At 34.3% G+C, this 14,952-nt stretch overlaps 1 protein-coding gene across 1 annotated transcript; it reads right to left on the bottom strand.

Annotated features, from left to right (window-relative positions):
- Positions 1-848: 848 nt before the first annotated feature.
- Positions 849-4,279, bottom strand: LOC124921950 (protein LSD1-like). Its single transcript, XM_047462660.1, has 7 exons — positions 3,970-4,279; positions 3,015-3,174; positions 2,150-2,260; positions 1,567-1,679; positions 1,400-1,474; positions 1,246-1,317; positions 849-1,145 (listed from the first exon to the last, which is right to left on the bottom strand). The coding sequence occupies exons 2-7, from the start codon at positions 3,124-3,126 to the stop codon at positions 1,104-1,106; spliced, it is 525 nt and encodes a 174-aa protein (XP_047318616.1). The 5' UTR covers positions 3,127-3,174; positions 3,970-4,279; the 3' UTR covers positions 849-1,103.
- Positions 4,280-14,952: the final 10,673 nt, after the last annotated feature.

Here is a 14,952-nt window from a genome sequence, read left to right as displayed (position 1 = left end):
TATATCTTCAAAACTATATTTCTTAGCTTAATTTTGTAAGATATGATTGACTTAATTTGACAAACATGATATGCAAAAGACAACAATTAAATTGTTAATCCAATTTGTTAAACTCAATTTAATTTAAATTTGGACAAATTTAATAAGTGTATGTATGGATCCAAAATTTACAAGAACTCTTTTAAAAAAATTGGTGTACGAGATCTGATGTGAATGCACAATAAGTATGAAAAAAAATACACTAAGTTATTAGTGAGCAAAATCCCAACCACTTTACCATATGAATTTGCAAAATATAAATGTCAATTTAATCTAGCATGCAATTTGATTTAGATGGACATAAATTTATTTTTGTTGACATTAATGGTATCAAAGGTGTATTTTTTTCAGCTTAAAGAAAGACAAAACTTATTCAATATCTTTTATTTATCTTTTGTAAAAAAAAATATTAGTACAAAAATTTTCCTTACCACAAGAAAAATAAAATTATTCATACTTTTATTTAATTTATTTAACATTTATGTTTTAGACATTTAGCTAATTTAAAACTGCAAATTAAGTATTCATAATTCAATTCTTAATTTAACATTAATAAAAAAAATTAATGTCATTTTGTAACTTAAACATAAAAATAAAAAAGCAGATACCTAAGCAATTCCGACCTATAGCATGAACCACACAAAAAGGTTGAGTTTACAAAACTTCAGGCCTAGGCTTTGCTACAAAAATACTAAACTAAGGAATTCAAACAGACAATTTAATAAACCAAACCGCATACACTCTTATACTAAACTTGTCCAGGAATTCATTAAAAAAACTAAGGATTCCAACATATATGCCCGACCATATCAACAATCAAAACATGAAAATGTATCATCACACAAGAAACAATTATTAATATACACCAAGACAGTAGTCCAATCAGGATCATGCGGCACCCCCAAGGAAAAATTCATATGAGAAAACAAATTTTGTTCTACCATACATAATAATGAGAATAATAATAATAATAATCACTCCAAACCCATTTTCTCGGCCCATGAAACTATATACCGTTTAATCTATTATTACTATGTAATCCATGGATGTAATGGCGTTTCTGGTCACTTCTTATCTGTTGTCACTCCAACGACGACACTGCTAACCTGTAAACCCGCAAAGGCATCTTTAGCACGACACTTGGAAATCTCCCAACAGAAAACAACAGTATGATGCTAATATAAAGATTAAAAAGGATAGAATTACCAATTTGCCACTTTCATCAACAGTCATTGGATTCTCAACTACCACAGTTTGGGTGTGAGGCTGAGACATTGGCTACAGTAGATTTTCGAACATTAGAGACAATCTATCTAAAGTTAACTATTTTGGAATTTAAAGCATATAAATTGGAACTCACTGTTGAAGTGGATGGGTTTGGTGCAGCCATATTCGTCCCATTTTGTACTGGAATAGGAATCCTGGCATTGCCCATCTGCAAGAGGACAGACGGAAGTTATTGTATGAACACTAAACAACTAGAATTTGCGAGCTGTGAATGCAACTCTTAAGAAAAAGTATACTCACGTTTACATTAGTAATATACTGACAAATTGCACATTTGACTGATGGAGCTCCATAAGGGTACATCAGAATAGTACGACAGTTCCCACAGTTGATGTGAGCAAGCTGATTTGATACTGCATGGTAATGTTCAGAATGGAAGTTGCAAAACATATGGTGAAGAGTAAAGACAAGAACAGCTTCATCTATAAAGTTCTAAGACCACTGTTCTTAACAGAAAGTTCAACAAGTAGAGCATGGTCAATATACACTTCTAGGATTAGTGCCAGAATTAACAAGAAGATAGGCAGAAAGGACATCAGGTGGAAATTGACTATATCACTGGAAGTTCTTATCTCTATATTTGTTTTTGAAATTGTCAATAGAATGCTATGGTTAGATCCAAGTTATGATTGGATTAACATATATGATATAATGGAAATATACTAAGAATTTAACAGAAACAGAATAAATTAGGTGATGACATTTTTCCTGTACACCAGTTTTCAGGCTAGCACAATATCTCACTGCCGTGACTTCTTATCAATACAATCCCTATTGTGTTTCTCTACAATAGCCTAGAGATTTGAACTAAAAAGAGAAATACCTTGGGAAATGTTAACCGTTTGACAGCAGGAACATCTCACACTTGCTGCCCCACGAACATACATGAGCAGCATATTACAGCCTACACATATAAGCTGCGCCATATCCATCCCTGCAACTCTAGAATTGGGTGAGATAATCAAACTAGTAAACACATACTAAATAGCATACTTAACCACTTGAATAGGCTTAAATTACTATAAAAAAACCCTCTTTTACTGTACTAGAAATTTAGGCTGGATAGTTATTTTAGACCCAAAGCTTATCAAAGTAAGTAAAAAAAAATTGTACTCTGACAAATTTTTAACAACTTTATGTCAAGCCACTAACAAGAGAATCTAGAAAATAATATAGTTTGTAACTTAAGGCAAGCTGGACCTGCATCAGTTAGGTTGTTTCTAGGGGTTATGTCTTCTATACTCCATCTATTAATTACTCGCATCACAAGCCTTGATCTATCGAGGACATAAACTAAGTATCAGCGAACTGATTTAAGTTATTATATTTTGACTCCACCTGATCGGCGTAAGATATTTTAAAAACAATTTGAACGTACAATTGCTCAAATGAAGCTATTCCTTTAACCTTGTAGATTTACTGTAATATAAAACCAACCAATAGAAGTAAAAGCAGAAACCTCAATTGTCCAAAGAGAATTACAGGTAGTCCATTGAACAAGGTAGCCACCATAACCAATGTATTACAAAAAAAATGTGATCTTAATTCTTAACTCATGGATATGGATCTCAGATAGGTGGAGATAATTGTATGTACAGTAATGGGGAACAACACATATTGTTTAAAAGGTGGAAACTAATACTATCATATAAACAGTAAATTTAAATAGAATAGTCAATAGAATATACCACTAGGAGGAACTGCAGTTATTGCATTACACACTGCACAACAAACATTTGTTGCTCCTCTGGGATAAAGTAGAATGCTCCTACAACCATTGCACATGAGTTGGCTCTGCATATCTATATTACAAAAGACAGATATATAGACCCAAGTGTTGTCTCGATACTGTAAAAAAATATAAGAATCATTAGAAGAAGCTAAATTCCTCTGAAGAGGTGGTATACAATATGTTCAAAGAAGTTGCAAATTCTAATCCAATAGTAAATATCTATTACTTTCTACATTTCCAACTCGTGTAACCAAAATGTAAAACTTGGTAGCACTATAAATCCTCATTGCTAAGGAAGGTCAAATATATGGAATGAAAATTCACGCTGCTAAGCAAGGGTGCAGCAACAAAACCTTCCAAAAACTACTACCTTAGATTGAATATTCGACTATTTTGGGTTAACCCGAAAGACAATTCCAACATGAACACTGACAATGTAATTCTCAACATAATAAACTCCAATGAAGCAGTGTCTGAAACAGAATAATTACGGATCAAAGTACTTTTTAATTTGATTGTACCATGGTAAATAAATAAATAAATAAAAAATTATCTAGAAAAATCCAGTAAGAGCATTGACATCCATACTAAAATGACCCACTTCATTTTATCTATGGGACTTTCCAAGAAAGTGTTTAATTCCGAGAAAGTTCACATCTTGGTAGAAGGAATTAATCATAGAGAGGATCTAGGATTTTTTTTACAAGAAACCTTAGTTTATACTAATAGAGATCGTTTAGATCCTCAAGAACAACCATAACTAAGAAGGTAACGCAGTTGGGACGATAAGAAATCAATCAAATCTCTTAAAGCGCGCAAGAAACATTTAAATATTATCACATCGATTAGATCAATCAATCACAGACAGCTAGGAATTGGGTAAAATTCCTTGGAAGAAGAAAATCGGTTACCTGTAAAAAGTATGAGTCCAGAAGACGACGATGGTAGATACAATTCGCGACCAAAACCTCGAAAAACTATCCGTATGCGAGGTGAGAAGAGATGTGGATTCGTCTAACAAAACAGGTACCCAGACGACGATGAATGAAAGAGATGAGAAGACGCAGCAAGAAGTCGAAGAGGGGGTGAATTTCTTCTACTGTATCTCCCTCTCCGTTCTCCGAAGGATTTATCGTCGAGCTATGAAAACCTTCGATTGTTTATGGAGAAATTTTCAACAGGGGAGAGAGAATCGATCTGTGAAATGACGGAGTTTAACATTGACGCAATGTTTTTCAACCGGAGAACTCGATAAATGTTTTTTTTTTTTTTTTTCAAATAAATTTAGGCTGAAATAGCAATTTGGGGTTCAAACTTAGATGACTTACATTTTTGGGGTTACAACTTTAAAGTTTTACATTTGAGTCTCCAACTTGCATTATTAATAACAAAATGTCACTTTTCTGAAGGGGTTAAATACTGAAATTATCATCATTTTTATAGAAAATATTTATATGTTTGGGTTTGTTATTTTTTCCGGTGTTTATTGGCGGATCTATAAAGGGGCTCGGTTGGTCGAAGTTAAATTATCCCTAATTTTTTTAATTTTATAATTTAATTTAATATTTATTTATCTAATTCTTAAAAAAAAATAATAAATATTTATTTTTAATTTTCTCGTTAATATTTTTTTATTCATTAAGATTACCATAAGGGTGTGTTTGATGAGGGAGAATTGGAATTGGAATTGGAATTGGCATTGGAATTCTAATTCTAATTCCATGAGAATTGACATTGAATTACAATTCAATTTCTATGTTTGAACAAATGATAGAATTGTAATTCAATTCCAATTCCTATGTTTGTAGAATAAAATATTGGCTCAAAATGTTAACTTCTTAAATATGTTTTCACGTTTTTGGCACGTTTAATACGTTTTTGATATCCATGGTTATCCAGATTATTTCTTCTCCTATCTTCAGCTGTCCAGTCCTTTCTGTCCTTGTCAATGATTATCGGTCCTTCGGCTATGATGAACTGCATCTCGTCATCCATGGTGATTAAGTGCAGGTGCATTCGTGCCTTCCAGTTGGCAAAGTCGTCACCTTCTAGCATTGGGGCCTATCAAACGACATGCTTGCTTGAGTATTGAAACTAACTGCTCTGATACCAATTGTTAGGATTTAGGTCGCGGTTGGGGGACCGGGGTTGGGCCGGTTAGCGCGTCTCACTCAAAGGTGGTGATTAATCCGGTTAGAGATTAACACCGGGGTTTCAATACTACACAAACTGTCACAAACCCTTGAACCAGGTTCAAGCGCGGAAGAGGTTTGTTTCAGGTTGAAGCAGCACACTCATGAGATAGGCAGAACCGGTTTTTGGATAAGGCAGGTTTGGAAATTGCTGAGTCGGTTTTTGGATCTTAGTGATTCGGTTTAGGTAATGTAGAGTCGGTCAAAACGGTGTAAGTAGGTTAGTAAAGATCGGTAAGAATGTAGAACCGACAGAAAGTAAATAACAAGACAGGTTTTTATGGATGTTCGGAGATAAAACTCCTACGTCACCCCTTCCTCTCGAAACCGCGAGAAGGATATTCACTAAGGAATACAAACACAATCCGATCGAGACTTATTTTCTGCTCGATAACACCCGTACAATTTTAACCGAAATTGTAAATACACACTTGATCTTAGCGAGATGAAACACAGTTTTTTGACTTAGGTTGTAGAAGATTCTCAAAACTTGTGACCCGCATTTATTCCTCTTCAGCTCCTCCTTTTATAGGTGAAATGTACCAACGGTCACATTTAATTTCCTTGAATTTGATTGGTTGAGTAGTGGTTCAGTGATTCAGACCTGGCGGTCAACTTTTCAGACCTAACAGTCAACTTTTCAGACCTGGCGGTCAACTTTTCAGACCTGGCGGTCTAGTCTTCCAGTGTGTAGGTCAAACCGGCTAGGTTTGTCTTTTACTTAATATGGCAACTGTCGGTTGGACAGTTGCCTGTACCTAGAAGATTGCCTTTCTGATTTATCCTGGAGTGGAAAGATCTTATAGGACGATCTTCTGCAACCTGCAGACTATCCTCAGACTTGTATGAATATGGCAATAGTAAAGTCTGTCCCTTTGATGTTATCTTCTGCAGATACCCAAAGTATCTGTTTGCACCGATTTGTAAGTTGTACTTAGTTTGATATTCTTGACTTCTTCCTCTAAGTAGTCTTCTCATCGGTTTTCCGGTTGGATACTGTATTTCGGTTTAGGATGTCTACCGGTTGTTTAGGTTAACCGGATGACTCTAGGTTTTTCATAGCTTCAGGTTAACCGGATGACTTCAGGTTTTTCATAGCTTCAGGTTAACCGAATGACTTCAGGTTTTTCATAGCTCCAGGTTAACCGGATGATTTCAGGTTTTTCATATCTCCAGATTAACCGGATGACTTCAGGTTTTTCATAGCTCCAAGTTAACCGGATGACTTCAGGTTTTTCATAGCTCCAGGTTAACCGAATGACTTCAGGTTTATCATAGCTCCAGGTTAACCGGATGACTTCAGGCTTTTCAAAGCTCCAGGTTAACCGGATGACTTCAGGTTTTTCATAGCTTTAGGTTAACCAGATGACTTCAGGCTTTTCATAGCTCCAGGTTTACCGGATGACTTCAGGTTTTTCATAGCTTCAGGTTAACCAGTTTGATATTCAAGTTTTTCATAGCTCCAGGTTAACCTGATGACTTCAGGTTTTTCATAGCTCCAGGTTAACCGGATGACTTCAGGTTTTTCATAGCTCTAGGTTAACCGGATGACTTCAGGTTTTTCATAGCTCAAGGTTAACCGAATGACTTCAGGCTTTTCATAGCTCCAAGTTAACCGGATGACTTCAGGTTTTTCATAGCTCCAGGTTAACCGGATGACTTCAGGTTTTTCATAGTTAACCGGATGACTTCAGGTTTTTCATAGCTCCAGGTTAACCGGATGACTTCAGATTTTTCATAGTTAACCGGATGACTTCAGGTTTTTCATAGCTTCAGGTTAACCAGTTTGATATTCAACCTGATAACTTCAGGTTTTTCATCTGCTTCTTTTGGCCGGCTGGATTTCTGACCGGTTAAATTTCTTGACCGTTCTTTCGGTTTACAACTCAACCGGTCCTGAACTTGAACCTGTCCAGATTTCTGCACATAGGTTGAGCCTGTCCGGATTTTGAACTTCTTGACTGAACCGGTTGACTGAACGCTTTGACCGATCCGGTTGACCGAGCCGGTATACATTGTCGAGCCGATCTTGCCTATAGGTAAATTTCGGATTTTGCTCAGCTTCCCTGAAATAGTAAAACTTTTAATATTATTTGTTGTCGGTGATATTTGATCCCTGGTCACATGTGTGATAGACATGGGTGTTTACCACTACGCTACAAAACCTTCTTGTTATATTTAAACCAATTAATATACTTGATATGACTTAACAGTTTATTTTCTAACAATTTCTCCCTTTTTGATTATTTAGAATAAATATTCAAAACTTTTAATCGTTGGCCGGTTTAAAATTAACTTACTTAATTTTTCTAATAATTTCTCCCTTTTTGATTATTTAGAATAAATATTCAAAACCATGCAAGAAGTAAGAAGTAGGCCGGTTTAAAAATCTTATGTTTGTTTGGCCGGTTTTAAAATCTTATGTTTGTTTGGCCGGTTTTTTTTGAAAAAACGGTTTGGTTTAAGGAGAACATTATTTGAAGAAGAATTTTGTATGAAAATTTTTGTAATCTAACAATTCTAAAATATTTCTAAGGGAAGAAAACTTAGACTCGAGAAGTGGCTTTGTGAGGATGTTAGCCACTTCATGCTTGTTCCCTTCATGTGATGTGTCTGTCAGCAGTCGGCTGTCCGGATGCAATGTTGTCTCTTCCAAGTTTTTGTCTTGATTTACCTACATTCATAGACAATAGAAAATCTGGTCCCCATTTTTCTTTGGGTCCGTGGCTTAATAATCCCTTAGAAATCCATATTTTGATTATTTTGATGGACTTCCTGTTGTGTGTATGTATAGTATATCTATCTGTTGATGATTTAACTTTAAATGATGATTTTCGGTAAACATCTCTTGACTTTCGGTCAAGTTTTTCTTTTCCATACAAACTGACTGTCCTTCTCTCAGGTTTCAGCCAGCTTGAAGTTGGCTTTACATAAATCATCTCATCCTTTGAAGTTATATCATTACAACTTGTAATTTCTTCATTGAGCTTCTCATTCTTAGATGAGATCTCATTTATTGAAACATCAACCTTTTTGATTTGAGATGAACAACTTGAACTATTAGACTTGCTTTTTGAAATAGTTTGATTGAGAGATTTTAACAGTTTTATGTACTTAATAACCATGTCATTGAGTGCAGCAATTAAATCATCTCGGGTAAAGTCATCAAAGGAGAGATCAAATACCTCAGATTCTTTCCTAGCCGTGAGGCAGGTTTCAACTTTATCATCACTGTCGCTGGATGATGAATCGCCCGAATAACTATCGGCCCATTTTCCATTGCTTTCAGCAGCCATTAGAGCCTTATGCTCTTTCTGGTTCTCCTTTATTTGGTCACTACCTTCAAAAAGTTGAATCACCGTTTCCCATGCTTCCTTTGCGGTTTTGCAGTCTCTGATCTTGCAAAATGTATTTCTGTCCAAACCGTTAGAGATGCGGTTTCTGGCATGGTTATCCAGATTATTTCTTCTCCTATCTTCAGTTGTCCAGTCCTTTCTGTCCTTGTCAATGATTATCGGTCCTTCGGCTATGATGAACTGCATCTCGTCATCCATGGTGATTAAGTGCAGGTACATTCGTGCCTTCCAGTTTACAAAGTCGTCACCTTCTAGCATTGGGGGTCTATCAAACGAAATGCTTGCTTGAGTATTGAAACTAACTGCTCTGATACCAATTGTTAGGATCTAGATCGCGGCTGGGGGACCGGGGTTGGGCCGGTTAGCGCGTCTCACTCAAAGGTGGTGATTAATCCGGTTAGAGATTAACACCGGAGTTTCAATACTACACAAACTGTCACAAACCCTTGAACCAGGTTCAAGCGCGGAAGAGGTTTGTTTTAGGTTGAAGCAGCACACTCATGAGATAGGCAGAACCGGTTTTTGGATAAGGCAGGTTTGGAAATTGCTGAGTCGGTTTTTGGATCTTAGTGATTCGGTTTAGGTAATGTAGAGTCGGTCAAAACGGTGTAAGTAGGTTAGTAAAGATCGGTAAGAATGTAGAACCGACAGAAAGTAAATAACAAGACAGGTTTTTATGGATGTTCGGAGATAAAACTCCTACGTCACCTCTTCCTCTCGAAACCGCGAGAAGGATATTCACTAAGGAATACAAACACAATCCGATCGAGACTTATTTTCTGCTCGATAACACCCGTACAATTTTAACCGAAATTGTAAATACACACTTGATCTCTTGATCTTAGAGAGATGAAACACAGTTTTTTGACTTAGGTTGTAGAAGATTCTCAAAACTTTTGACCCACATTTATTCCTTTTCAGCTCAATTGTTAGGATCTAGGTCGCGGCTGGGGGACCGGGGTTGGGCCGGTTAGCGTGTCTCACTCAAAGGTGGTGATTAACCCGGTTAGAGATTAACACCGGGGTTTCAATACTACACAAACTATCACAAACCCTTGAACCAGGTTCAAGCGCGGAAGAGGTTTGTTTCAAGTTAAAGCAGCACACTCACGAGATAGGCAGAACCGGTTTTTGATAAGGCAGGTTTGGAAGTTGCTGGGTCGGTTTTTGGATCTTAGTGATTCGGTTTAGGTAATGTAGAGTCGGTCAAAGCGGTGTAAATAGGTTAGTACAGATCGGTAAGAATGTAGAACCGGCAGAAAGTAAATAACAAGACAGGTTTTTATGGATGTTCGGAGATAAAACTCATACGTCACCCTTCCTCTCGAAACCGCGAGAAGGATATTCACTAAGGAATACAAACACAATCCGATCGAGACTTATTTCCTGCTCTATAACACCCGTACAATTTTAACCGAAATTGTAAATACACACTTGATCTCTTGATCTTAGAGAGATGAAACACAGTTTTTTGACTTAGGTTGTAGAAGATTCTCAAAACTTGTGACCCGCATTTATTCCTCTTCAGCTCCTCCTTTTATAGGTGAAATATGCCAACGGTCACATTTCATTTCCTTGAATTTGATTGGTTGAGCAGAGGTTCAGTGATTCAGACCTGGCGGTCAACTTTTCAGACCTGGCGGTCTAGTCTTCCAGTGTGTAGGTCAAACCGGCTAGGTTTGTCTTTTACTTAATATGGCAACTGTCGGTTGGACAGTTGCCTGTACCTGGAAGATTGACTTTCTGATTTATCCTGGAGTAGAAAGATCTTGTAGGACGATCTTCTGCAACCTGCAGACTGTCCCCAGACTTGTATGAATATGACAATAGTAAAGTCTGTCCTTTAGATGTTATCTTCTGCAGATACCCAAAGTATCTGTTTGCACCGATTTGTAAGTTGTACTTAGTTTGATATTCTTGACTTCTTTCTCTAAGTAGTCTTCTCATCGGTTTTCCGGTTGGATACTGTATTTCGGTTTAGGATGTCTACCAGTTGTTTAGGTTAACCGGATGACTCCAGGTTTTTCATAGCTTTAGGTTAACCAGATGACTTCAGGTTTTTCATAGCTCCAGTTTAACCGATTGACTTCAGGTTTTTCATAGCTCCAGTTTAACCGGATGACTTCAGGTTTTTCATAGCTCTAGGTTAACCAGATGACTTCAGGTTTTTCATAGCTCCAGGTTAACCGGATGACTTCAGGTTTTTCATAGCTCCAGGTTAACCGGATGACTTCAGGTTTTTCATAGTTTCAGGTTAACCGGATGACTTTAGGCTTTTCATAGCTCCAAGTTTACCGGATGACTTCAGGCTTTTCATAGCTTCTATTAACCGGTTTGATATTCAAGTTTTTCATAGCTCCAGGTTAACCGGATGACTTCAGGTTTTTCATAGCTCTAGGTTAACCGAATGACTTCAGGCTTTTTATAGCTCCAGGTTAACCGGATGACTTCAGGTTTTTCATAGCTCTAGGTTAACCGGATGACTTCAGGTTTTTCATAGCTCCAGGTTAACCGGATGACTTCAGGTTTTTCATAGGTCCAGGTTAACCGAATTACTTCAGGCTTTTCATAGGTCCAGGTTAACCGGATGACTTCAGGCTTTTCATAGCTCCAGGTTAACCGGATGACTTCAGGTTTTTCATAGCTCCAGGTTAACCGGATGACTTCAGGTTTTTGATAGCTTCAGGTTAACTAGTTTGATATTCAACCTGATAACTTCAGGTTTTTCATCTGCTTCTTTTGGCTGGCTGGATTTCTGACCGGTTAGATATCTTGACCGTTCTTTCGGTTTACAACTCAACCGATCCTGAACTTGAACCTGTCCGGATTTCTGCACATAGGTTGAAACTGTCCGGATTTTGAACTTCTTGACCGAACTGGTTGACCGAGCCGGTATACATTGTCGAGCCGATCTTGCCTATAGGTAAATTTTGGATTTTGCTCAGATTCCCTGAAATAGCAAAATTTTAAATATTATTTGTTGTCGGTGAGATTTGATCCCTAGTCACATGTGTGACAAGCATGTGTGTTTACCACTACGCTACAACACCTTCTTGTTATATTTAAACCAATTAATATACTTGATATGACTTAATAGTTTATTTTCTAACAATTTCTTCCTTTTTGATTATTTAGATTAAATATTCAAAACTTGTAATCGTTGGCCGGTTTAAAATTAACTTAATTTTTCTAACACACGTTTTACACATTTTTGGCATGTTTAACACGTTTTTTTATATTCTGGCACGTTTAACACATTTTCACGTTTTTGGCACGTTTAACACGTTTTGACTCATTTAATACGTTTTTGACACGTTTAACATATTTGACAAGTTTTAATACGTTTTTAGCATGTTTAACACATTTTGGCACATTTAACAAGTTTTGACATGTTTAACGGCACATTTAACACATTTTGACATGTTTAATGGGATGTTTAACATGTTTTTAGTACGTTGATTTTCATTACAATCGAACACATTTTTGGCACGTTAAACACATTTTAGACATGTTTAACACATATTTGATATGTTTAACACGTTCAACACGTTTTTTACACGTTTTCCATATTTTTAGCACGTTTAAACACGCTTTTAACATGTTTAACACGTTTTCACACTGAAAACACATTTTCATACGTTTAACATGTTTTTCACGTTTTTGGCACATTTAACACGTTTTTGACATTTTTAATACGTTTAACATGTTTTCACACATATTGTTAAATTTAACATGTTTTTCACATTTTTGACACATTTAACACATTTTTGACATGTTTAATATGTTTTTCACACGTTTGACATATTTAACACGTTTTTTAACACATTTTACACATTTTTGGCACGTTTAACACGTTTTTAACATGCTTAACATGTTTAACACATTTTAACATTTTAATACGTTTTTGATACGTTTAACACGTTTTGACAAGTTTAACACATTTTTGGCACATTTAACACATTTTCACATTTTTGGCATAATTAACACGTTTTAAACTTGTCACAAGTGTGTTAAACGGGTTAAAATGTATTAAACATGTCAAAATATGGTAAATGTACCAAAATTTATCATACGTGTTAAACGTGTCAAAATGTGTTAAACATACCAAAACGTATTAAATGTACCAAAAACGTGAAAATCGTGTTAAACATGTCAAAAACGTGTGTAACGTGCCAAAAATGTGAAAACGTGTTAAATGTATCAAAAATGTGCCAAATAAGTGAAAAGCTTGTGAAACATGCTAAAACGTGAAAAATATGTTAAACGTGTGAAAAACGTATTAAACGTGTCAAAAACGTGTTAAATGTGTTAAAAATGTGTCAAATATGTCAAAAACGTAAAAAAAACATGTGAAACGTATCAACAACGTGTTAAACATTTCAAAAATATGATAAACATGTTTAATGTGTTAAAAACGTTTTAAATGAGTTACAAACATGAAAACGTGTAAAAAAACGTGTTAAACGTGCCAAATATATGAAAAACTTTTTAAAATGTTAAAACGTGAAAACATGTTAAAAGTGTTAAAAATGTGGTAAACATAAAAAACGTGTTAAACGTGTCAAAAACGTGTCAAAAATGTGTTAAACATGCTAAATAATAATAAACGTGTTTAATGTGTTAAAAATGTGTTAAACGTGTCAAAAACGTGAAACATGTCAAAAACATGAAACACGTTAAACGTGTCAAAAACGTGTTAAACATGCCAAATATATGAAAATTTTGTTAAATGTGCAAAATGTGCAAACATTTGAAAAACGTGTTAAACGTGTCAAAAACGTGAAAATCGTGTTAAACGTGTCAAAGATATGAAAAACGTGTTAAATGTGTCAAAAACGTGTTAAACGCGCCAAAAACGTGTTAAACGTGTCAAAAACGTGTTAAATGTGTGCAAAAACGTGTTAAAAACGTGTTAAACGTGATATAAACGTGACAAACATGTTTAATGTGTGAAAAACGTGTCAAACATGTCAAAAACGGTAAAAACGTGTTAATTTGGATTACAATTCCGACCTAAAATGATTGAAATTGAGAACTATCAAATTACAGTATATTTAATTCCATTGTAATTCTAATTCCAATTTCAATTTTTAATATTAAAGTGTATAACAAACATAAGAATTGGAATTGAACCTTCAATTACAATTATAATTCCAATGCCAATTCCAGGGTTACCAAACAAAAAGATTTGTAAGCCCAGCTCAACTCAAAATTTTAGATCCGTCCATGTGTTCACATAATTTTATAATAAGTTGTTTATAAAAAAAATTAATGTTTTGTAAATTTTAAAATGAATGGAGATTATATGTAGATTTTAAAAAATCTAGGAAATTTAAAAATCTTACCACCAATTTTTTTTTGAAAAATAGAGAAAGTTTAATCTTATCAATGTATTTTATTTTATTAGTAAAAGTTAGAAAGAAAATAGTCAAGTGAGGTATTAGTTCACTATCATTATTAAATTATATATTAAGTGAAGTATTAGTCAAGTATAATTATAAAATTATGTTATTATTTAACAAAATACAAAATTTAAACTTAATTTTTAAAATTGAAAGTAATTTTCAGGGGAGGGGCAAATTAGTAAATAATATATATATATATATATATATATATATATATATATATATATATATTATGAAAATAAACAAAAATGTGAGAAAGAAATACAGGGAACAAATGAATTAGTAGTATAGGATCCCATTCCCATAATTAGTCCGAACAGACCTATTCTGTCCAAAAAAACCGGACACATGATTAACCCGAATTTGATCGATTCCGATCTGATTGTTGGTACCGAACTGTTTTTTAAAGAGTTATATTTTAATTAATTTTATCTGATTAATTTTTTTTTATCAAATTAATAATTTAATATTACTTTTACCTTTTAAAATATTCTTTTTATCCTTTTTAAAATTCATTTAATATATTTTTTATTTATTTAAAATAAGTAGAATTTTAAAATTATATAACTTAAAATCACAATCAAATAAAATAACTAATTGTATATATGTTATTTTGATAAAATAGATATAACAATTATTTTTCATTAGGTCACAAAATTATATAAATTTAAGTGAATTAAAAATTAAACATGCTAAAAACAGAGAATATAATTTACAAATCTTTAGTTAAAAATTAACCAATGAATATGACTAAATAATTTTTCAATTTCAATTATTTAACAAACAAAATACTAGATCTAATTAGAAAAATAAGAATACTCGAATTCATTTAACAAATAATTATATAAATACAAAATACCCAAAATATGTAAATTCCTTGAAATCTTCCTTCATCCATTCCCTACTCACAAATAATTATATAAATTCTTGAAATTTCATTC

This window comes from Impatiens glandulifera, chromosome 1, assembly GCF_907164915.1.
Source record: "Impatiens glandulifera chromosome 1, dImpGla2.1, whole genome shotgun sequence".
NCBI lineage: Eukaryota > Viridiplantae > Streptophyta > Magnoliopsida > Ericales > Balsaminaceae > Impatiens > Impatiens glandulifera.
The sequence above is the reverse complement of the archived record's forward strand: the minus strand, read 5'-3'. Positions and strand labels throughout refer to the sequence as shown.

Coding starts and splice junctions, on each gene's coding strand:
- LOC124921950 (XM_047462660.1), bottom strand. CDS start 3,126: ATGCAGAGCCAACTCATGTGCAATGGTTGTAGGAGCATTCTACTTTAT. Junction 2,261..3,014: donor AACTGCAGTTCCTCCTAGTG/GTATATTCTATT, acceptor CTAGAGTTGCAG/GGATGGATATGGCGCAGCTT. Junction 1,475..1,566: donor AGTATATTACTAATGTAAAC/GTGAGTATACTT, acceptor GTCCTCTTGCAG/ATGGGCAATGCCAGGATTCC.